This window comes from Corythoichthys intestinalis, chromosome 18 (genome assembly GCF_030265065.1).
Source record: "Corythoichthys intestinalis isolate RoL2023-P3 chromosome 18, ASM3026506v1, whole genome shotgun sequence".
NCBI lineage: Eukaryota > Metazoa > Chordata > Actinopteri > Syngnathiformes > Syngnathidae > Corythoichthys > Corythoichthys intestinalis.
In genome coordinates, this window is record NC_080412.1 from 46357904 (window position 1) to 46380704 (window position 22801).

Below are 22801 nucleotides of genomic sequence, written 5' to 3' on the forward strand. Positions count from 1 at the left end.
TCTGGGGATGCTTGTTAATTGCTCTGTATATGTCAAGGGCGTATCTTGGAAATGTCTCGCATTAAAGAAAGCATTCGAAGGGTCGAAACCACCCTAGAGGATGAACTCTCGGACATTCCGCTCGCCATGGGCTCCGTCCGCACATTTACCCGGATAAATGAGCTCATCGATTATCTTCAATTGGTCTCGTCGTCTTGCCAGTAGTACTTCCAGATTCACTAATGACCATTTATTGTAGCTCACCAATACATCCCCTCCGTTCTTTTCAGCTGGAGGAGCAGCTGAGCCGCCTTCAAAGAGAGAAGAACGACATGCAGACCCGCACGGAGGAAGACCAGGAGGATATGAATGAGCTGATGAAAAAACACAAGGCCGCCGTCGCCCAGGTAACCGAGTCGCACCTCGGCCGGCCGAAATCAATCCGTCACGCGCCGCGCGCGTGCTCTTTAAATCAGGTTGCACGACGTGGTTTTCGTTTGATTATCACAGACGATGACGTGGCGCTTTAATGACGCTTGTTTATTAGTCTGCCAGAGATTTAGGCCAGATCAGTGACCTACAGGCGCAGCTGGAGGAGGCCACGAAGGAGAAGCAGGAGATTCAAGAAAAGGTACAAACACCCGATTGCCAACTTGCTTGACAAATTCAACTGAAGGCTCATTCATAGACTTCATAATGTATTGACAGGACACGGGGCCAATTCATAGGGGGCGTATCTCCGTCAAAGCTGACCGAGTGGAAACAAAGAGCTTTTTCTGTTGAAAATTCTTGTGTAAATGCTTAAATCCCTGAATTCTTTATAGATATGGACGTAAAACTGTCTCAATTCATGGTTAAAAGCAAAAAAAATATGTGCAGATAGCATTTATTTCACGTAAATAATGCGAACTATGAGACTATTCAAGAAATTAGCGGCCGCCAAATGTAAACAAATAGCTTTTTCCGTTGAAAATTCTTGTGAATAAATGCTTAAATCCCTGAATTTTTTATAGATATGAAAGTAAAACAGTCTCGATTCTTCGTTAAAAGCAAAAAAAAAAAAAAAAAAGCAAAAAAAACCCCCAAAAACGTGCAGGTCCCATTTATGTTACATAAATATTGCAAACTATGAGACTAGTCAGTAAGGAAATTTGCGGCCGGCAAATGTAAACAAAAAGCTTTTTCCGTTGAAAATTCTTGTGAATAAATGCTAAAATCCCTGAATTCTTAATAGATATGGACGTAAAACAGTCTCGATTCTTGGTTGAAAGCAGGAAAAAGAAAAAAAAAAAACGTGCAGGTAGCATTTATTTTACGTAAATATTGCGAACTATGAGACTAGTCAGAAAGGAAATTAGTAGCCACCAAATGTAAAGGGAGCTTTTTCTGTTGAAAATTCTTGTGAATAAATGCTAAAATGCCTGAATTCTTTATAGATATGGACGTAAAACAGTTGGTAACAGAAAAGGTATGACGATGGCAGGAGTGCCTAAATTAAAAAAATTGTTTTTCAGATAATATAATATAATATAATATAATATAATATAATATAATATAATATAATAACTTCCACATCTTTGCCAGTGAATTTGGCACCAGGGACATCATTTTCGGAGAGAATTTGTAGGTTTAGCTTTGTAAACATCTCCTTCGTACATGATTTCCATTCATTTCCTATTGTGGAAAAACGGTTGCGTGTCCTCCCTTAGCAACAGTAGCTAACATTATGAATATTAATGAGCGGAAGTGACGTCTTGTTTGTGGTTCGCCGTTGCTTGTTTGATTGGTCTATTGTTTGACAAAGCCAAGTAGTCAGTTCGGTATCGGGGTCATCTGACGCCCTTCTGGTCTTTCTTTATAGCCAAAAAAACCCAGGATTTCCAGTTTTTTAACTCATTGACCAGCCTCTTAGACATCTCTCATCGTCACTGGCACTGAAACACATTGGATGGTTTAACCTTGAAATGTCGCCGGCCTCTCTAGTAAAAGGGCAATCTGGCCTATTGAGTGAACTCAATCAGAACCTCCCTCCCCTCAAATCTCATACTCATCTCAGATGCAAAATCACTCATTAAGTGTCATTGTTCCTTTCGGCTGTTTTTATGAGAGCTCTTCAGTCAAAGTCATTCGAGGGAAAGAAATGACTTTCATTTGAATGTTCTCCATTCAAATCATGAAGCAGATGAGTGCACAAATGGTTTGGTCAGTTATTCGTTTTGGTGTTTGAACAGTGTCGCTGGGTCAAACAAAAAAAAAACCTGACTATTATAGATAGCTTTTTCATGTAATGCATGTAAGATTAAGAATGAGCATTTGAACATTGTGTTTCTCTCAGCATTGACATGATAATTGTGACTTTTTACCAGGGGTGAAAGTGTCTTACTGGAACTCCCTGACATAAAGGTCGCCACCGTGACAGCATATTTCCCCCCCCTAAAACCACAGAAATGCAAAGAAAACTGCTTTTGGCATTCAAATTTATAACACACAATAAAACACAACAGGTTTTACACATGGCGGAAAACACTCAAGTTCCGCTCTGAGACCCCCAATTTGGCCAACTTTCAAAATTGTCTGATACGCATGTGAGATACATCATTAGAAATCTCAATTTTCTGGGGGAAGAAAATTTTTGAACAGGAGTGCACTTTAAAAAAATGTTTTAAACAGAAAAACCCTATCTGGAGGTGAGAGCAAGCGAGAGCAGAATTACAGACGCCATGAGTATAACGAGATATTATCGCGTACTTACCTTGTTTCGATCCAAAAACTCCATGTAGCATGTATCACTGAGTGTCAAGACACAGCTGTGAATGGCCACAGCTGGTTTTTTTGGGGGGATTTTATGGGTAAAAACATGGTAATATATAACAAGCGTTGCGATGCAGAAATCGCAGACATCAAGGAGTGGTAGAGATTTTCTTTTTCATATATTTACCCTTTTAAACGTCTTTTTTTTTTTTTTTCCATTTGTTTGGATCGATTTTTTATCACCTAACATATTGGAGAAAAAGCGACAGTAACAAAACAAAAAAAATTAGGGCTGTCAAAATTATCGCATTAACGGGCGGTAATTAATTTTTTAAATTAATCACGTTAAAATTAGGGCTGTCAAAATTATCGCGTTAACGCGCGGTAATTAATTTTTTAAATTAATCACGTTAAAATATTTGACGCAATTAACGCACATGTCCCGCTCAGACGGTATTCTGCTTTTTGGTAAGTTTTACAGCAAGGTTTTTTGTGCTGTCTAACAGCGAACTCTTGTGGTCGCTTTGCGACATGGTTTATTGCTTTCTTGCCAGTTCAATATGGCTGCACGACGTCTCGGGCTGACGCCTACATTGTAATGTTGTGCTTATATGATTCTTGGACAAGATTTGTCCGTAAGTATGGTTGTTGTAAAGAATGTACATATTATGTTAGTAAGCGAAATGTTATATTTTTTGTATGAGATGCTTTTTGTTTATGTTTAGTGAACCTGTATAGCGTGCTAAGCTAACGTTGTTGCTTATGCAATGCTTGTGTACTTTTTTTTTGTAGTTTCACTACGGTCTAAAGAGGACAGTGGTTTGAGGCCATTTTATTAATAAATCAGATGGAAAAGGAAGAAGTCTGATTATTAAGGCATCGTTCACTAGCTGTCTAGCTTTGGAAAAAGTAGACGCTTCGGAGTGAGAACAGCATAGACAGATTTAAATGATAGTAGAGTGAAATGCCCACTACAGTCCTTATGTACCGTATGTTGAATGTATATATCCATCTTGTGTCTTATCTTTCCATTCCAACAAATTATTTTACAGAATATATATATAATTTACAGAAAAATATGGCATATTTTATAGATGGTTTGAAGTGCGATTAATTGCGATTAATTACGATTAATTAATTTTTAAGCTGTAATTAACTCGATTAAAAATTGTAATCGTTTGACAGCCCTAGTAAAAAAATTTGACGCAATTAACGCAAATGCCCCGCTCAAACAGATTAAAACGACAGCAGTGTCATGTCCACTTGTTACTTGTGTTTTTTGTCTCCCTCTGCTGGCGCTGTGGTGCGACTGATTTTATGCACCATGAGCATTGTGTAATTATTGACATCAACAATGGCGAGCTACTTGTTCATTTTTTGATTGAAAATTTTACAAATTTTATCAAAACGAAAACATTAAGAGGGGTTTTAATATAACATTTCTATAACTTGTACTAACATTTATATTTTAAGAACTACAAGTCTTTCTATCCATGGATAGCTTTAACAGAATGTTAATAATTTTAATGCCATCTTGTTGATTTATTGTTATAATAAACAAATACAGTACTTATGTACCGTATGTTGAATGTGTATATCCGTCTTGTGTCTTAGCTTTCCATTCCAACAATAATAATAATTTTTTGTTTTTTTTGGGAATGGGATTTCTTCGGCGAGCCACACAGGCCCAACCGTTTGACCAATTAGCACCGTTCGAATATCGAAACGACCAGAATTTCCATGCGACGCAGGGAATTTTTCGAACGACCCCGAAAAATTTTCCGTTTGCGCGTAAATGCCGATTTTTCACCGATTTTTCAAAAAAACAACCACATTTTCAAAATGTATCTAGTCCTACAGTTTTTGACCAAATCACATAATTTGGACATCAAAAATTCCGGGACGCTGAGGGGCATAGAAGTGGAAAAAATTTACTATCCCCGGAAATTTGCCCAAAACTTTCCCATTCATTTTTAATGGCATGCAACGTTGGTTCAAATTTCCCATTCACTTCTAATGGAATTTACTTTGCATTGATTCCATTGACGGCCATGTATGTCGAATCTATTTATGCCACTGTACTTGGATTCCATTGACATATATGTGTGTCGATGCCATTGACGGCCATGGACGTCCAAATTTCCCATTCATTTTCATTGGCATTTACTTTGTTTAATGCCATTGACAGCCATGTTTGTCAATTCTATTGATGCCAATGTACTAGGATTCCATTGACGCAACTGTAAATCGATGCAATTGACGACTATGGACGTCCAAATTGCCAATCGTTTTCAATGGCGAAAACAAATGTCCCCAAATCAACAGGGAATGACCAGATATGACTAGGACAAGCCCCCCAAATGACCTGATATGGTCAGGACACGCCCCCCAAATGTCCAAAAATGACCTGATATTACCAGGAGACGCCCCCTAAATGTCCCTAAATGACCTGATATAACCAGGCCACGCCCCCCAAATGTCCCCAAATGGCCTGATATGACCAGGCCACGCCCCCCAAATGTCCCCAAATGACCTGATATGACGAGGACACGCCCCCCAATCTCCACAAATGACCTCATATGACGAGGACACGACCCCCAATCTTCCCAAATGACCTGATATGACTATGACACGCCCCCCAAATGTCCCCTAATGACTTGATATGAGTAGGACGCGCCCTCCAAGTGTCCCCAAATGACCTGATATGACCAGGATGTGTCCCCCAAATGTCGCCAAATCAACAGGAAGCGACAGGCTATTGTCCCCGAAATTTCCCCAAACTAACCTGGGCGGGGCTAAGATCTGTATCACCACACAGCAAAGACCCAGAGTAATTTCTCCAGAAATAGCAGTTTCTAGTTCAGGACCGTTTCGGCCTACTTTCACCCCTGCTTTTAACCCAAAGCTCTTGTTTGGCCATTTGTTGTAGCTTGGAAGATTATCTTCAACTCATTTCTCACACTTGACATGTGACATTTACTCAAAGGGTATAAAGTTCACTATTATTGGATGTACAAGCTAAATGAAGAGTGAGTGTGCATCTGTGTGTCCTTCCTTCCTTTCCCCAGCTTCATTCGCTGCAGAGTCAGCTGGAGTTTCAGGAACAATCCATGGTTGAAAAGTCTCTGGTGAGCCGTCAAGAGGCGAAGATTCGTGAGCTGGAAACCAAACTGGAGTACGAGAGGACGCAGATCAAACGTTTGGAGGTCAGATGATCCTTCAATGTAAAAGAAGATTCTTTCCAGGAAATACAAATCCGACATGACATTTTCATTTTGAGACAGACATCAAGAACACTCGGCCGTGACATTAGGTGCATCGGCGGAAAAAACATAAAAAAAGAGTCGTTTCAAAGTCTCCGTTCTCACCGACTCGGTTCCATTTTTATCATTTGTTTGCTTAACTCCTACTTGATCCAAATCTTCCGTTTCTGTCTTTAGAGTTTGGTGGGTCGTCTGAAGGAAAACCTTGAGAAGATGTCTGAGGAGAAAAACCAGCATATTGCTGCAGAGGATAGAGAGAAGGAGCAGAATAAACGAATGCAAAGACAGATAAGGGACATGAAAGAAGAAATGGCCGACGTGTCCAAGAAGGAGGCCGAGGCCAGCCGGAAGAAGCACGAGCTGGTACGATTGTAACCTGAGAGGAAACTAGGGCTGCAGCTTTCGATTATTTAAATCATCGATAAATTTATAGATTAGTTTGTTCGAATAATCGAGTCATTGGATTACAAACATTTAATGCCTTGCAGAATAAATTTTAGGGTTTAGATGTAAAACTGATGTAAAACTTAAGAAACAAGCAATATTATTTACGCTTGCAATATTATTTAGTTTGGCTTGCTAAGATTGCACTTTCAAAAGAGCGTTAAATGCATTTAAAACTAAATTAAAAATACCTGAGTTTAGCCTCAAAAGGTATAAAAAAAAAAAAAAAAGTATCAAAGTCAAACAAAAGGAAAGTTGGCTAACTTGCATAGCAAAAGTCCGCTACATTAAATGCTATTTTACAAAGTTCTTAACAAAACGTTCAGATTCAGAGATTTATTTGTCATTGACAACAGCTCTCACAAGATGACATCAGATGACAACGAAATTCCGTTCGATGAGTGAGCATCTGGCCGCTGCAGACGTTCCGCGCCGCCAACTTCTCTCCCTGCTTCAAAAATTACAGAGCAGGTTACAAGGAGAGCAGTTACAGTAGTTACAGTACACACATACTGTATATCATACAACATAGCAGGGATATGACAAGATGCACAGGTCACGTGCACAGATATTTTTGTACAAAAAAAGAACAGTAATGGCTAGAGGAAGGGCGTGGGGGTCAGTGATTGTAAGAAAAAAGGCAGTGGCGGACTGGAGGGGGGAGGCTGTGTGTGTGAGAGTGTGTATGCACTAGTGTATCAGTATTTGTACGTGTCTGTAGACAAAATAAGAGTCACAGGGCCCTGCTACCATCCTTGGGAAGAGAATCAAGGGCAAGAGATAGGGCCATCTGCGCGGCTCTCTCCAGGAGAAGGGAGGGGTGGGATAAGGGTGTTCGGGAAAGGTAAAGGAAAATTATAGTCGAATAAGCCGAATAAGTAATTCAATGTGTCCAAATACAGTTGGTCTTCAGTCAAATTCACGCTCCTCAGGGCTTAGGTGAGATCTCAGGTCCCTTAAGTCATTGCCGATAGTCGCGGTCTGCCACGACAGTTCGGTCACCCGGCGCCAGGTAGCATCAACTCTTCTCCATCCTTCCTCGGACCGAACCGTGAGTTCACGGAGCCAGTTCTCAATCCAAGCCTCGACGCGGTCCTCCAATGCCTTGAATCACACTGTTTGATCCATGGTCAATTTGTTGATGTCCTTGAAAGCTGCCGTCTTGGAAACTGTAGAGCAAGGCACCTCCTAAGCCAAGCAGAAGGAACCCCACAACCGTCACGATAAACAGCCAAATATCCTCGATATCTTCAACACACAGGACAGCAAGACACACTGGCTTCCAGTGATCCCATGAATCTCTCACTTATCCAGTGGCGAAGGTAGCATCTGGGAAAGACGGCTCTCCTGGTGCAAAAAATCTTGTCAATTGCGCTGAGAGACCAACAAATCAGATCCATTTTCGTATGTGAGACCAGCAACAGTTGATCTACAGAGGAAATACAAAAAAAGCAGACAGACTAGACTGAGGAAGATGGCAGCAGGAGCAGGGAGGAAACACGTTAGCACCCGTCGAAGGCAGGAAGAAGTTGTTCATACACATTTTCCCACAAAAAAACAGCTAAATATACTAAATAATGAACGCATAAACAAACATATTCGCTCCAACAAAAATATTACCTCATGTTGGTCTTAACAGGGAGCAGCTGGATTCAGCCGTTAGACGAGTTAGGACGTATTCACTTTTTCCACTAGAATGCAGTGTATGCACTGTTTTGAGTATTGTTTTGAGACACTTTCAAAACAAGTCATTACGTCACTATTTAAACGAATCCTTGAAGCCGCAAAATTTGATTTGAAGCTTTTTATCTAATCGAATTACTTGATTAATCGTTGCAGCTCGAGATGAAACCACTGCTTTACTTGTCCGTTGACCAGGAAATGGACATTGAGAGCTTAGAGGCGGCCAATCAGAGTTTACAAGTGGATCTGAAGCTGGCCTTCAAGAGGATAGCTGACCTGCAGGCTGCCATTGAGGATGAAATGGAGAGTGATGACAATGATGACCTAATCAACAGGTAGCTTTGACGCTTTACATTCAGTCGCCTTTTTGTATTCAAACTCTAGACCAGGGGTGTCAAACGTACAAGGTCCAGGGAAGGGGGCGGTTTCTGCCTGACATGCATGTTGCAGCACATTCATACTGTACATATCTTTCATTGGTGCCATAGAAATGGTGATTTGTGTGATCGACTGCACCTGGCTTACTGTGGTGTCCGCAGTTACATTCCTTCATTCGCCCAGTCAAAATGGAATGGACGTCTAGCACTGTCAATGGCAGCCAACGAGTTAACAAGGAAGTGACTAGAACCCCTTTCAGACATACACTGAACTCCGTTTAAATCCCGGCATTTGAACGGGTCGACTGACACTGAGATGACACGGTCGCGTCCTAGTATAATGTCCGGGACCTAGGGCAATTTAACCATTGACTTAATAATATATCGACGGGTCACGGGGCCGATTAATAGGTGGCCTGCATTGTTTGCGTGGCCGTCAAAGCTGACCTAGTGGTATCACAAAGGGCTTTTTTCGTTGAAAATTCTTGTGAATAAATGCTTAAATCCCTGAGTTCTTTATAGATATGGATGTAAAACAGTCTCAATTCTTGGTTAAAAACAAACTAGAAAAAACGGGCAGTTAGCATTTTTTTTACATAAATATTGTAAATTATGATGCTAGTCAGTAGGCAAATTAGCAGCAGCCATATCACAGAAAAAGAGCTTTTTCCCTTGAAAATGATTGTGAATAAATGCTTAAATCCCTGTATTCTTTGTAGATATGGACGTAAAACAGTTTTGATTCTTGGTTAAAAGCAAAAAACGGCAGTTATCAAATTATGATGCTAGTCAGTAAGCAAATTAGCGGCCGCTATATCACAGACAAAGAGCCTTTTCCGTTGAAAATTCTTGTGAATAAATGCTTAAATCCCTGAATTCTTTATAGATACGGATGTAAAACAGTCTCGATTCTTGGTTTAAAAAAAAAAAAAACTGCAGTTAGCATTATTTTACATAAATATTGCGAACTATAATGCTAGTCAGTAAGCAAATTAGCGGCCGCCATATCACAAACAGCTTTTTTTGTTAAAAATTCTTGTGAATAAATGATTAAATCCCTGTATTCTTTATAGGTATGGACGTAAAAGAGTCTTGATTCTTGGTTAAAAGCAAAAAAACGCGCTACTGCCGTCCAATGGCCAGTTTTATTGCTTTAAAATGGACTTTGGAGCGAAGTTGCATCAGAACCTAGAGATGTCTCTTGTGAAAAAAAGACGTGAACGACGTATAAATACGTTTTTGGGACACTGAAACAATAAAAATTGAACATATTCATACGTTTTTGGGAGCAAATGAGCTAAAATAACAAGGAATTGACACGAAATGAAATCATTACCTGCCATTGGTAACGATAGATGTCCAATTCACTTAAGCCGGAAGGGCTGGCTGTGAATGCTCATCTTTCAGTACCATTGAGTTTTTGAACTTATTTGTCCAAAAATCAACTTGTCCGGCCCATATGAGATCTAATTGCCATGAAGATAGCCCGCCAACAAAAAAATTAAGTTCGAAACCCCTGATCTAGAACACTGTAGTCGCGCACTGTGTTGAAGGATAATCTTGCTAATGAGTGTAGCAAGGTTGTCACTCATGATCGACTTGTGTTGTTTTTTTATCTGGAGCAGATTTCTTTGAAGACGAGTTTGTCATTCTGCCTTATGCGTCACTCGTCCGTCTGACCTGGTTTAAAGCCATTGTCTGCTCGTGATTTCTGTTTTTACAATAGGCAAGAATCAATTGAAGCAAAACAAACAGAAATGTGCTTGAGCAAAAAAAAAAAAAAAAAAAAAGCCAGAAATAGATTTAGCGTCGATAATGAGTCTGCCTGTGTGTTGAACAACGGTAATGTTGTGCACATATCTCACCTTGTTCTTTTTCTGTTTCCCTCTTCTCACTTGGATCGCATCCACACGCTGTGCAGTTTGCAAGACATGGTGACAAAGTATCAGAAAAGAAAGAACAAAACGTGAGTGTGGAAAATACTGTCTTTTGTGTTTGTGACGGTGCTTGTTTTCACACTTATTTTCCAGGCATCAATGCAGTACTTCCTAGTGTTCACGCTAAAAAATTAGTATCGACTTGATACTGCATTTTTTTGCGCCAATACTCTGTTTCTGCAGTATTTGGCTTACCCTACATTTTAAAGGGTATTATAATACTAAGGGACTGTGAGATATCAATAGAGCCATTATGTGGCAGGATAACAAATATTAATAAAGTTAACAACAAAAAAAATTCTGATTCATGAGCAATTATCGAAAATAGATCGAAAATTACGAACATTTCCGAACGTATTCCGGAAACAGCCGAATGGGGCGGAGACGTCACAACAAGGAAACAAAAGGTCGAGGCAGGTGCCATCGTTGTTTATCGACGAGAGAGTTGCGTTCGTGTTTTATCAAAAAATCGCTAAGATTGTTCAAACCTGTCATGCTATGTGGTGTACAAATAGCCATTTGTCGCAATGTAGTACCCATGAATTCCCGAACGCGAGAAAAAGAGCTGGACTACGCAGACAATGAGTAAAGTTCGTCCGTGCTAAGAGGGCTAATTTTGCAGACCCAGCCTCCGGCACGGTATTGTGTGGTGCGCATTTTACATCTGAAAGCTATTCGAACTATGGACAAATGAAATCAGGTTTTGCGAAGAAATTGCTGCTGAAAGCAGATGGGGTGCCCACCATACACGCGCAGCCACCTAAATGTCCCGAGATATCAAGAAAGAGGACGATGACTGGCTCTGATGAGACCACCCTACCACCCCAGGCTAACCAAAGGAGCGGAGCAGCCAAGCTCAAAATGGCCAGAGTGGGTACTCTTTTATAATAAAAAACATATCACGTATTGGATATAGGACATGTATAAATTATCGCTCGTAAAATATATACAACAAATCCTCTAATCCCATTCATATTTGTGTCTGGTGGCAGAGCGAAAACCTAAGATAGCACAATAAATGATAATTATTCTATACTTTATTTCGCGGTCACGGTGTATCAACTTCACAAAAACAAATGCAAAACAAACCATTCGGTGTTTCCCACACGATCTGTTGCCGGTGTTATCTCAGTGTGATTGCTCCCCTCAATGATCCTTTCATTAGGCTGCATTGGCATTCGTTTGGGCTCAAATTGATAACCCAAAACACCAAAGAAAGGTTCATAACTCTCCTCGTCACCATTAGAAGAACGTTCGTTACGTCGGATTCGTCGCTGCAACTAGAAACAAAATTGTCCGCCATCATCACCGCCATTCAGTATTAAGCACTGAGCCGGTTGTTTCCTTGTTGTGACGTCACGCACACAATATGCTATATTTCCGGGATCTCGGGCACCGGTCATTTTAGCTTGACAATCGATCCAAATTCCTATCATTTTCTTGGTGTTGCGATGTGTGTAATTACACGAAGTGGCATGATATGAATCCAAAAGGCATGCGTTTATGGATAAATGATGGAATATTAGCATTTCCCCAGGTGTTGTCATACCCTTTAAAAATAAAGTAACTACCCACTATAAGGCGCACCAGACTATAAGCCGCCACCCACCAAGTTTGGCATGAAAACGGCATGTGTTCATAAATAAGCTGCGCTGGACTATAAGCCGCAGCAGTCCTGTATTATGTATTATTATTATGTATGTATTATGGGATATTTACAACAACAACAAAAAATTAAATGGTAAAACTTTATTTGACAGCGGCATCATAAGACTGTTATAAGACCAAATGAAACACCATGAAGCTTTGAACCAATTGGCTTCATTGTGTCAAGAAGCTTCATTTGGCCATCACTGCTCCCTTGTGGGAGACAGTCAACCTCTGCTGCCACCTGCTGTCAACACTGTTGCTGTCCAACATGCCTCCATAAATGCATTGCAGTGCTACATATGTAAACAACAATCAAAATCCATGTTTTGTGGTAATTATTTCTTCAGTTACTGTTCCAGTTGTTTCATTAATTGCTAGTTATAGTATTTGGGAACACTTTTTTGACTGTGACGTCATAAAACTGTCATAATTATGACATGACACTGTCATGAGCATTAATGAATGCTTATAACAGATGTAATTTAGTGTCATCCGGCAAATGATCTCACTTTTGAATGGATGTAAAAGATCTGAGCTGAACATAAATGGACTTAGTGACATAATTTGCTGGATGACACTTTATGACATCTGTTATAAGCATTTAGTAATGATAGATAGAGATAGATAGATACATAGAGTCATGTCATAATGATTGCGGTCTTATGACGCCACTGTCAAATAAAGCGTTACCTATTCACCCAAATAAATCAACAAATAAGCCGCACTGGACTATAAGCCACAGGATTCAAAATGAAGGAAAAAAAGTAGCGGCTTTATAGTCCAAAAATTACGGTAATTGTAAGCAAGATTGGAATAATGGACTCTCATGTCCATTTTGTTAGCTTAATCATTTCGCTTTCGGGCTGACAGTGAATGTTCACGTTTCTGGGCTACTGATGGTAATAGACGTCCAATCCGTTGAATCCGTGGAATGATCGCTGCTGGCCCCTCCCAGAAGAAAATGCATTGGACGTCTATCACTGCAAATGTCAGCCAATGAGTTAAATGCATTGCATGAAAGTCAAATGGGCTGCCAAGGCTTTGCAAGTCATATGAATTTAAATAGAGGTTGTTAGACACGCCTCTTGGTGCATTTATACACAAACAAGCTGTTAATGTCAATCAGAGTTAAGCATCAATATTGTCGGGTGGAATTTCTGAAGGGGTAGTCACGGTACAAGCAAGGTGAATCAACAGTACGACACGCTAGACACACTATTTAATGTAATCCGCCTGACAATATGTCAAATAATGAACTTAAAAAGGTTCGATTTTGAAGAGGTTACGTTGAGCCGTATGCGATATGAGCCTGAGTCTGAGTATTTGTGACAAAGATTTACAACCAGCCAAGGCTGATTGTCAGAAGCCATTAACGTTGACTTCCAAATTCTTGGGGCTTGCTTGTATCTGTGGGCCTCAGGAGCGGTTAGCAAGGAATGGGGGGCCAAGGACAAATTGCTTGTGACACCATTTGCGCAGCACTCAATTGCAAGCCACCTTTTATTTCACATTGGTTTGTCTTTTATCCTCGGTAGTGAGCAAGAGAGAGGGATTTGCATTGCCTGCGTATTTGGATTTTCAAGATTGGCACAATCAAATAGTATCCTGTGATCAGTGTTGTTAATAACAGCGTTATTTTTTTAGTAGTGAGTCATCTAATCCAGTGTTTTTCAACCTTTTCTGAGTCATAATTTTACATTGGAAAACATCTCGCAGCACACCACAAACCAAAAATGTTCCAAAATGACTTTCTGTACAGTATATTTAATTATAAAATAATTAGTGCTGTCAAATGTATCACGTTAACGGGCGGTAATTAATTTTTTAAATTAATCTTGGGCTGTCAAATTTATCGCGTTAACGGGTGGTAATTATTTTTTTTTTATTAATCACGTTAAAATATTTGACGCAATTAACGTATGCATGGTTCATGTGTTGCCTAAAACAGTTTACAATGACGCCATTTTAGACCATTGAGAGCAAAAAGGCGGAGGAATGCGAGTGGACACAGGCGTTCATTGGACCGCGCCTTTTATTAGCTTAAGCTTTGGCAGCCACTACTAACAGTCATGGTTGCCTAACTACCCATCATGCATTTGGGCGGAGCAAGAAACGATCTTTTTCTTAACACGCTTAATTGACCACATCGCAGAACATATTGTATACCATTTGCAGCCACTACTGACAGTCATGGTTGCCCAACCTCCCATCATGCATTTGGGCGGAGCAGGAGACTTTCTTTTTCTTAATATAAAATTAGTATAACTCGTATTCAAATTTATCTTTTAAGAACTACAAGTCTTTCTATCTGTGGATCCCTTTAACAGAAAGAATGTTAATGATGTTAATGCCATCTTGTGGTTTTATTGTTTTTTTTTTGGCATAGGCTTTGGTAACTCTTTCGCAACAAACATAACTATTGTGGCGAACGACGTGGAGAAGAATGACAGAAGACGATCTTTTTCTTAACACGCTTCATTGAACTCAACACAGAACAAATACCATTTGCAGCCACCACTGACAGACATGGTTGCCCAACTTCCCGTCATGCATTTGGGTGGAACAGTTAAGTCGCTACAGTATCATTTAGTGGAAGCACAACAAAAATAATACTCAGATCTCTCAAAAAAATAATGTTCACAAAAAGAAAAGCACTCAATGCAAAGAGTACTGGCATTCCCAATCAAAATAGCTATGCAAAATACACATAAAACTTACCCAGACTTTGCCTTGGCTAGATCTCTAATTAAGACGGAAATGAAAAGGCCTGCCAAAAACAACACTGATTATAGGTATGCAGTACAAGAAAGTATTTTTTTGCTATTATCATTTGATTTTGAAATTTAGATACAGTCCATCCCTTGACGGTGAGATAGAAGAACATTTTGTTCTGAAAAAGGAAAAAGGCCGATTATGTGACAGTGGGCACGGTGACACTGGTGATGGAGTTTTTTAGCTTGGTAGGAAGACACCTGATAAAGCTCGCCAGCACGGCTATCTTGCAGCATCATGAATAATGTGTTCTCCTCGTAATCAGCAAAGACGGTGAGATTGATCATCTTGTCACTTGTATTGATGGTAAGGCTGGGTATGAAGTATGCTGGCATTTAGTGAGAACAAGACACTATGCATTAACGAAACACAACATGTATGACTAAGAATGATAGAGCAGATCAAACAATGACAATTTTTCCCCCACAGCCATTGATAAAAGTTATAGTAACTAGAAAATGCAATTTCTAGAGAAATTGCGACGATACAGTGCTGGCCAAAAGTCTTGGCACCCCTGCAATTCTGTCAGATAATGCTCAATATCTCCCAGAAAATGATTGCAACTACAAATGCTTTGGTAGCCGGGGTGTAGGTTTGCTTAGGGACAGTAGGGACATAACCAGTGTTGTTAATAACGGCGTTACAATATAACGGCGTTACTAACGGCGTTATTTTTTTCAGTAGTGGGTAATCTAATTAATTACTTTTCTCATCTTGGCAACGCCGTTACCGTTACTGAGGACGGAAAGGCATGCGTTACTATGCGTTACTATATTGGTCGAAAAGTCTGAGGGAGACGGACTCACCGAGACGACAGAGCAGAGCAGGAGCGGGGAGGAGGCAAGAAAGTTGTGACGCCGAGCAAACGCGATGCTAGGTAGCTCCAATAATACATGTTGTAGCCGATAGCCGGACAAACTACGCCCGCATGTTATGGTAGATATGGTAGACATGGTAGATATCCCATATACTGTATATAGATATAACTAGATGCAAAATGACAGCCGCCATCTTAAAGCAGTAGGCTTTTTAGGACGGCTCTGTTGTAGAGAACCTTCCTCGCGAACCTAAGTAACTTTTTATCTAAAATACTTCTAAATCGGCAAAATCTTGACTTGAATCTATCTTTAAATGATGAAACAGTTTTAAAACTTTCATATGTCGAAAGTAGAGAGAAGGGAACTAATGCAATAATGGGAGCAATTTTAACAACTTTTAACAGTTGATTCAGGGTAAAGGGTAAATTAGGGTAAAGAATTGGGCTCGGGCCAATTGTACCAAAAACCTCCACAAAAAACTTCACATAGTGTGGCCAATGTTTTTTTTTTTTTTTTGAGGAAAAAAAAAAAAAGTAATTATCACCAATTACTTTGCCAAGTAACTGATTACTCTTACATTCAGGTAATTGAGTTAGTAACGCAATTACTTTTTGGGAGAAGTAATTTGTAACTATAATTAATTACTTTTTTTCAGTAAGATTAACAACACTGGACATAACACTACCAACTTTTCAGGATGTTCAAATTGTCCCCACCAATTTTTAAGCAAATCTTATTTGCAATATATAAAGAGTTCATTTATATCGATAATTTAGACTCTCTTCCCATATGTTGTAATAGTGGAATAGACCCAACCATTATTGAGTGAATTATTTCCATTATGTACAGACTTACATTTATCCCTTTTCACTTGCTGAATGCCCCCCCCCCCCCCCCCCCCCAAATTGAAGGATAGTCTGCTGATGACTTGAAGGCCCCCGTCCCGCCACAAAGACACACACATACTCACACAGCCCCAAAGGATTCATGTCGACAGCATGCCATCTCCTCCACTCCTTTCGGAGAGGAGGGATATTACAAGTTTTTTTTTTTTTTTTTCCGGCCAGCAGCAGCCACTGTAAGTCATGTAAAAAGATGTCAATATTGTGTAAGTGGAGGAAACACCACTAATTTTGCTGCTGAAAGTCAGCCCTGCATCAGAGTTAGCATAACATTAAACTTGCTAACCTCTACAAGGAACAACGAAGTCAAGCTAGCCGTCCCTTATTTGGATCATTGTTTGCAGTATGTTCATTACGATAATATCGTCCCTACCAATGTTGAGACCAAACCTACACCCTAGTTTGGTAGTAATATCTTAATTTATTTCTCCTGCAATGAAAAACCCACAAAAAAGAATGGCGAAAAAAAATTAAATCATTATCATTTTACACAAAACTCCAAAAATGGGCGGGACAAAAGTATTGGCACCCTTTTAAAAAAAATCATGTGATGCTTCTCTAATTTGTTTAATTAACAGCACCTGTTACTTCCCTGTTGCACATAACAGGTGGTGGCAATAACTAAATCACATTTGCAGCCAGTTAACATGGATTAAAGTTGACTCAACCTCTGCCCTGTGTACCACTTTGCACATGGAGAAAAGAAAGAAGACCAAAAACTGTCTGAGGACTTGAGAAGCAAAATTGTGAGGAAGCACGGGCAATCTCAAGGCTACAAGTCCATCTCCAAAGACCTGAATGTTCTTGTGTCAACCGTGCGCAGTGTCATCAATAAGTTTAAAAGCCCACGGCACTGTGGCTAACCTCCCTAGATGTGGATGGAAAAGAAAATTTGACGAGAGATTTCAACGAAAGATTGTGCAGACGGTGGATAAAGAACCTCCACTAACATCACAACAAATTCAAGCTGTCCCACGGTCCGAGGGTACAACAACGTCAACCCATACTATCCGTCAGCGTCTGAATGAAAAGGGACTCAATGGGAGGATACCCAGGAAGACGCCACTTCTGACCCAGAGACATAAAATAAAGCCAGGCTGAAGTTTGCCAAAACTTACCTGAGAAAGCCAAAAACGTTTTGGAAGAATGTTCTCTGGTCAGATGATACAAAAGTAGAGTTTTTTGGGAAAATGCATCAACATAAGAGTTTACAGGGGGGGGAAAAAAATGGGGCCTTCAAAGAAAAGAACACGGTCCCCACAGTCAAACATGGCGGAGGTTCCCTGATGTTTTAGGGTTGCTTTGCTGCCTCTGGCACTGGACTGCTTGACCGTGTGCATGGCATTATGAAGTCTGGAGACTACTAACAAATTTTGCAGCATAATGTAGGGCCCAGTGTGAGAAAGCTGGGTCTCCTTCAGAGGTCATGGGTCTTCCAACAGGACAATGACCCAAAACACACTTCTAAAAGCACTAGAAAATGGTTTGAGAGAAAGCACTGGAGACTTCAAAAGTGGCCAGACCTGAATCCCATAGAACACCTGTGGAGGGTTCTGAAAATGGCACCCTTCAAATCTGAGACCTGGAGCAGTTGGCCAAAGAAGAATGGTCTAAAAATCCAGCAGAGTATTGTAAGAAACTCATTGATGGATACCGGAAGCGGTTGTTTGCAGTTATTTTGTCTAAAGGTTGTGCTACCAAGTATTAGGCTGAAGGTGCCAATACTTTTGTCCGACCCATTTTATATATACTATACAGATAGTGTTATTCTGTTTTTTTTATTTGAATGGGATTCCTTCGGCGCGCCACGCAGCCCACTTGACCGATCGGCACCATTCGAGTATCGACACATCCGGAATTTTTGTACGACGATGGCTTTTTTTCAAACGGACCAGAACTTTTTTTTCGTTGCGCCGCAAACGGCAATTTTCCGGGAAAAAAAAGAAGCAATTTTCAAAATGTATCTAGTCTACAATTTTTGACCAAATTACATAATTTAGGTATCAAAAATTCCGGGACGGTGAGGGGCATAAAAGTTATATACAGAATTTGGAAAAAAAAATACGGTTCCCCGGAAATTTGACAAAAACTTGCCCATTCATTTGTAATGAGAAAAAAAAGTTTCAAAATATATGTAGTCCTACAATTTTTGACCAAATCACACAATTTGGGCATTAAAAATTCCAGGACAGTGAGGGGCATAAAATTTATGCACAGAATTTGGAAAACATGTACGGTTCCCCGGAAATTTGCCAAAAACTTGCCCATTCATGTTTAATGGGGAAAAAAAGAAAAGTTTCAAAATGTATTTACTCCTTCAATTTTTGACCAAAACATACAATTTGGGCATAAAAAATTCCGGGACGCGAGGGGCATAAAGGTCACAGAGAAAATGTTTTTGAAAAAAAATGTACGGTTTCCCGGATATTTGCCAAAAACTTGCCCATTCATTCTTAATGGGAAAAAAAAAAAGTTTCAAAATGTATTTACTTCTTCAATTTTTGACCAAAACATACAATTTGCGCATCAAAAATTCCGGGACGGCGAGGGGCATAAAAGTCATGGAGAATTTTTTTTTGAAAAAATGTACGGTTTCCCAGATATTTGCCAAAAACTTGCCCATTCATTTTTAATGGGAAAAAAAAAGTTTCAAAATGTATTTACTCCTTCAATTTTTGACCAAAACATACAACTTGGGCATCAAAAATTCCGGGACGGCGAGGGGCATAAAAGTCACAGAGAAAATGTTTTTGAAAAAAATGTACGGTTTCCCGGATATTTGCCAAAGACATGCCCATTCATTCTTAATGGGAAAAAAAAAGTTTTAAAATGTATTTACTCCTTCAATTTTTTACCAAAACATACAATTTGGGCATCAAAAATTTCGGGACGGCGAGGGGCATAAAAGTCACAGAGAATTTTTTTTTTTTTTTTTTAAATGTATGGTTTCCCAGATATTAGCCAAAAACTTGCCCATTCATTTTTAATGGGGGAAAAAAAAGAAAAGTTTCAAAATGTATTTACTCCTTCAATTTTTGACCAAAACATACAATTTGGGCATCAAAAATTCCGGGACGGCGAGGGGCATAAATGTCACAGAGGAAAAAATTTTTGAAAAAATGTACGGTTTCCCGGATATTTGCCAAAAACTTGCCCATTCATTTTTAATGGGAAACAAAAGTTTCAAAATGTATCTAGTTATATAAGCTGCACACAGACTACTTTTCATTGTGTCAAAGTGTCATTCAGTCAATGTTGTCCTATGCAAAGATATACTTAAATATCTACAGAATTGTGAGGTGTGTACTCACTTTTGTGATACACTGTATTTTATATATGAACACAAATGTGTAAATACGAGTAGGAATCTTTTTGACAGCTATTTTACTCCATAGTTTTTGCAATACATGCAAAGCGAGTATCAATTCCATCCTAGGGCAAGTCTACAAAAGTCAGTAATACATATTTGAAAATTCACCATTGCATTACAAGACATGTTTGGGGGTGGAATCCATTGTCCCTCCCACTCGGCTCCACAGGTCTTAATATTGATTGTTATGTCGAGCGAAGGGGCCTTTAGGTGCTCGTAGCTCTGATTCATTCTAAGCACCGGGAGCGGGTGACGTGCCACACACACACACACACACACACACACACACTTGGCATGTCACGCTTACAGCAGCCGAGCGAGTTTATTATCCCGCCAATCACTTCCTCTGCATTCTGCCTGGGTAATGCTTTAACTAGAGAATGTTGAACAGTGAGATTGATGCCTCATCCGTCTGCAATTCATGCATCATCCTAACGACCTATTACAAATGGACCGTTTCGCAGTATTGTGTCATTGATGTGATTACGCTGCGTAAATATTCATTCGACAAGTCGCTTTGTCTTTTACTTGTGAAAATAGCTGTGACCTGTCTAAACTATTCATATTTTGACTTAAAGCAGATAAAAAGAAAAATCCACTTGACTGATTGATGTCGCACAAAAGCTACATTCTATGATTTTTTTTCAATGGCGTCTCTTAGGCACAGCGCCCAGCCAAAACCACTCAAAATTTGCCAAAAGCATACCCATTTGTTTCTAATGGCCAAAATTTCCTATTCATTTCCAGTGGCCCTAATTGCCATTCCATTGACAGGAAGTGAGCTGTATCTACTGAAAGTGACCCCTGAAATACTCCCAAATCAACCGGTAGTGAACCCGAAATCCCCCCATATCAATAGGAAGTCACCCAAAATAAACAGGAAGTGACCCCGAAATGCTCCAAGTCAACAGGAAGTGAACTGATATGAACATGAAGTGACCCTGAAATACCCACATGTTAACAGGAAATGACCCAATATACAGTGGTATGAAAAAATATCTGAAACATTTGGAATTTCACACATTTCTGCTTAAAATCACCATCAAATGTGATCTGATCTTTGTCAAAATCACACAGATGAAAAAACTGTCTGCTTTAACGAAAACTACCCAAACATTTATAGGTTCTCATATTCTAATGAGGATATCATGCAAACAACGACAGAAGAGGAAAAAATAAGTGAAACCTCTGCCTAAGGAGACATAAAGAGGAATTGAAACCAATTTTTACCAAACAATTGAAGTCAGGTGTGTGCCCAATCACTGATGAGTGGTTTAAAGCTACCCTGCCCTCTATAAAACACACACCTGGCAAGAATTGTCTTGATGAGAAGAATTGTCTGATGTGCATCATGGCTCGGTCAAAAGAGCTGTCTGAAGACCTGCGATCAAGGATTGTTGATTTGTATAAAGCTGGGAAAGGATACAAAACCATCTCTAACAGTCTGGATGTTCATCAATCGACAGTCAGAGACGTTGTCTACAAATAGAGAGTTTGGCACTGTTGCTTCTTTCCCAAAGAGTGGCTGTCCACCAAAGATGACGCCAAGAGTTTAGCGCAGAATACTCAGAGAGGTAAAAAAGAACCCTCAAGTGTCTGTTAAAGACTTACAGAAATCACTGGCATGGTACAATATCTCTGTGCACACATCAACTGTATGTAAAACAATGGCCAAAAATGGTGTTCATGGGAGAACTCCACAGAGAAAGCCACTGCTCTTTTTAAAAAAAAAACAAAAAAACAACAACAACATTGTTGCTCACTTAATGTTCGCAAAAAGGCACTTGGACACTTTACAGAAGTTATTTTGTGAACTGATAAAACCAAAGTTGAATTTTTTGGGAGTAACACACAACGTCATGTGTGGAGGAAAAATGGAACGGCTCACCAACATCATACCTCATCCCCACCGTGAAGCATGGTGGAGGGAGCATCCGGATTTGGGGCTGTTTTCCTGCCCCAGGGCCTGGACAACTAGCAATCATTAATGGAAGAATGAATTCAAAAGTTTTGTAGGAAAACCTGAGACCGTCTGTCAGACAGTTGAAGCTAAAAAGAGGATGGATGCTGCAACAAGACAATGATCCAAAACATGGAAGTAAATCAACTTCAGCATGGTTTCAGAAGAACAAAATAGTCCAGACTTGAACCCCATTTAGATGCTGTGGCATGACCTGACTGCGATTGATGCCCAGCATCCCAGGATTTTGACTGAACTGCAGATGTTTTGTTGAGCGGAATGGGCCAAGATTAGTCCTGATCGATGTGCCAGACTGATCTGCAGGTACAGCAGGGGTGTCAAACCAATTCCACAAAGGGCCAAGAGGGTCGTGGATTTCATCCCAACTAATGAAGAGGTCATCTTTTCGCCAATCTGATTACTCACAAATGTAATCAGTTGATTGCAGTTAGGTGCTGCTTGTTTCAGCAGAATATTCATTGGTTAATCTGTTTGCAAAGTCTTGGTTGAAATAAAATCCAGGACCCTTTTGGCCCTTTGTGGAATTGGTTTGACACAGGAAGCGTCTGGTTGAAGTTATTGCTGGGGGCACAAAATATTAAATGTCATGGTTCATTTACTTATTTTTCCCCCTTCTGTCATTGTTTGCATACTATCCTCATTAAAATATGAACACCTGTAAATGTTTTGGTGGTTTTAGTTAAAGCAGACACTGTTTTTTCATCTGTGTGATTTTGACAAAGATCAGATGACATTAGATAGTGATTTTTTGCAAAAATGTGAGAAATTCCAAAAGGTTCAGATACTTTTTCATACCACTGTACCAACCATAGCAGCAAAGCTACCATTGCAATTTCTCCGGGAATTGCATTTTCTAGTTGGTTTGATGGCGTTA

General features: G+C 39.8%; 1 protein-coding gene across 12 annotated transcripts in view; it reads left to right on the forward strand.

Annotated features, from left to right (window-relative positions):
• Positions 1-22801, forward strand: part of LOC130906910 (unconventional myosin-XVIIIa-like) — a 186793-nt gene that overhangs the window by 147845 nt on the left and 16147 nt on the right. For all 12 annotated transcript variants that reach the window (XM_057821611.1, XM_057821609.1, XM_057821614.1 and 9 more), the window contains 6 exons: positions 270-386; positions 527-610; positions 5799-5936; positions 6171-6356; positions 8316-8455; positions 10419-10463. In XM_057821611.1, coding sequence (XP_057677594.1) covers positions 270-386; positions 527-610; positions 5799-5936; positions 6171-6356; positions 8316-8455; positions 10419-10463 — 710 coding nt within the window. The remainder of the gene's footprint in view (positions 1-269; positions 387-526; positions 611-5798; positions 5937-6170; positions 6357-8315; positions 8456-10418; positions 10464-22801) is intronic.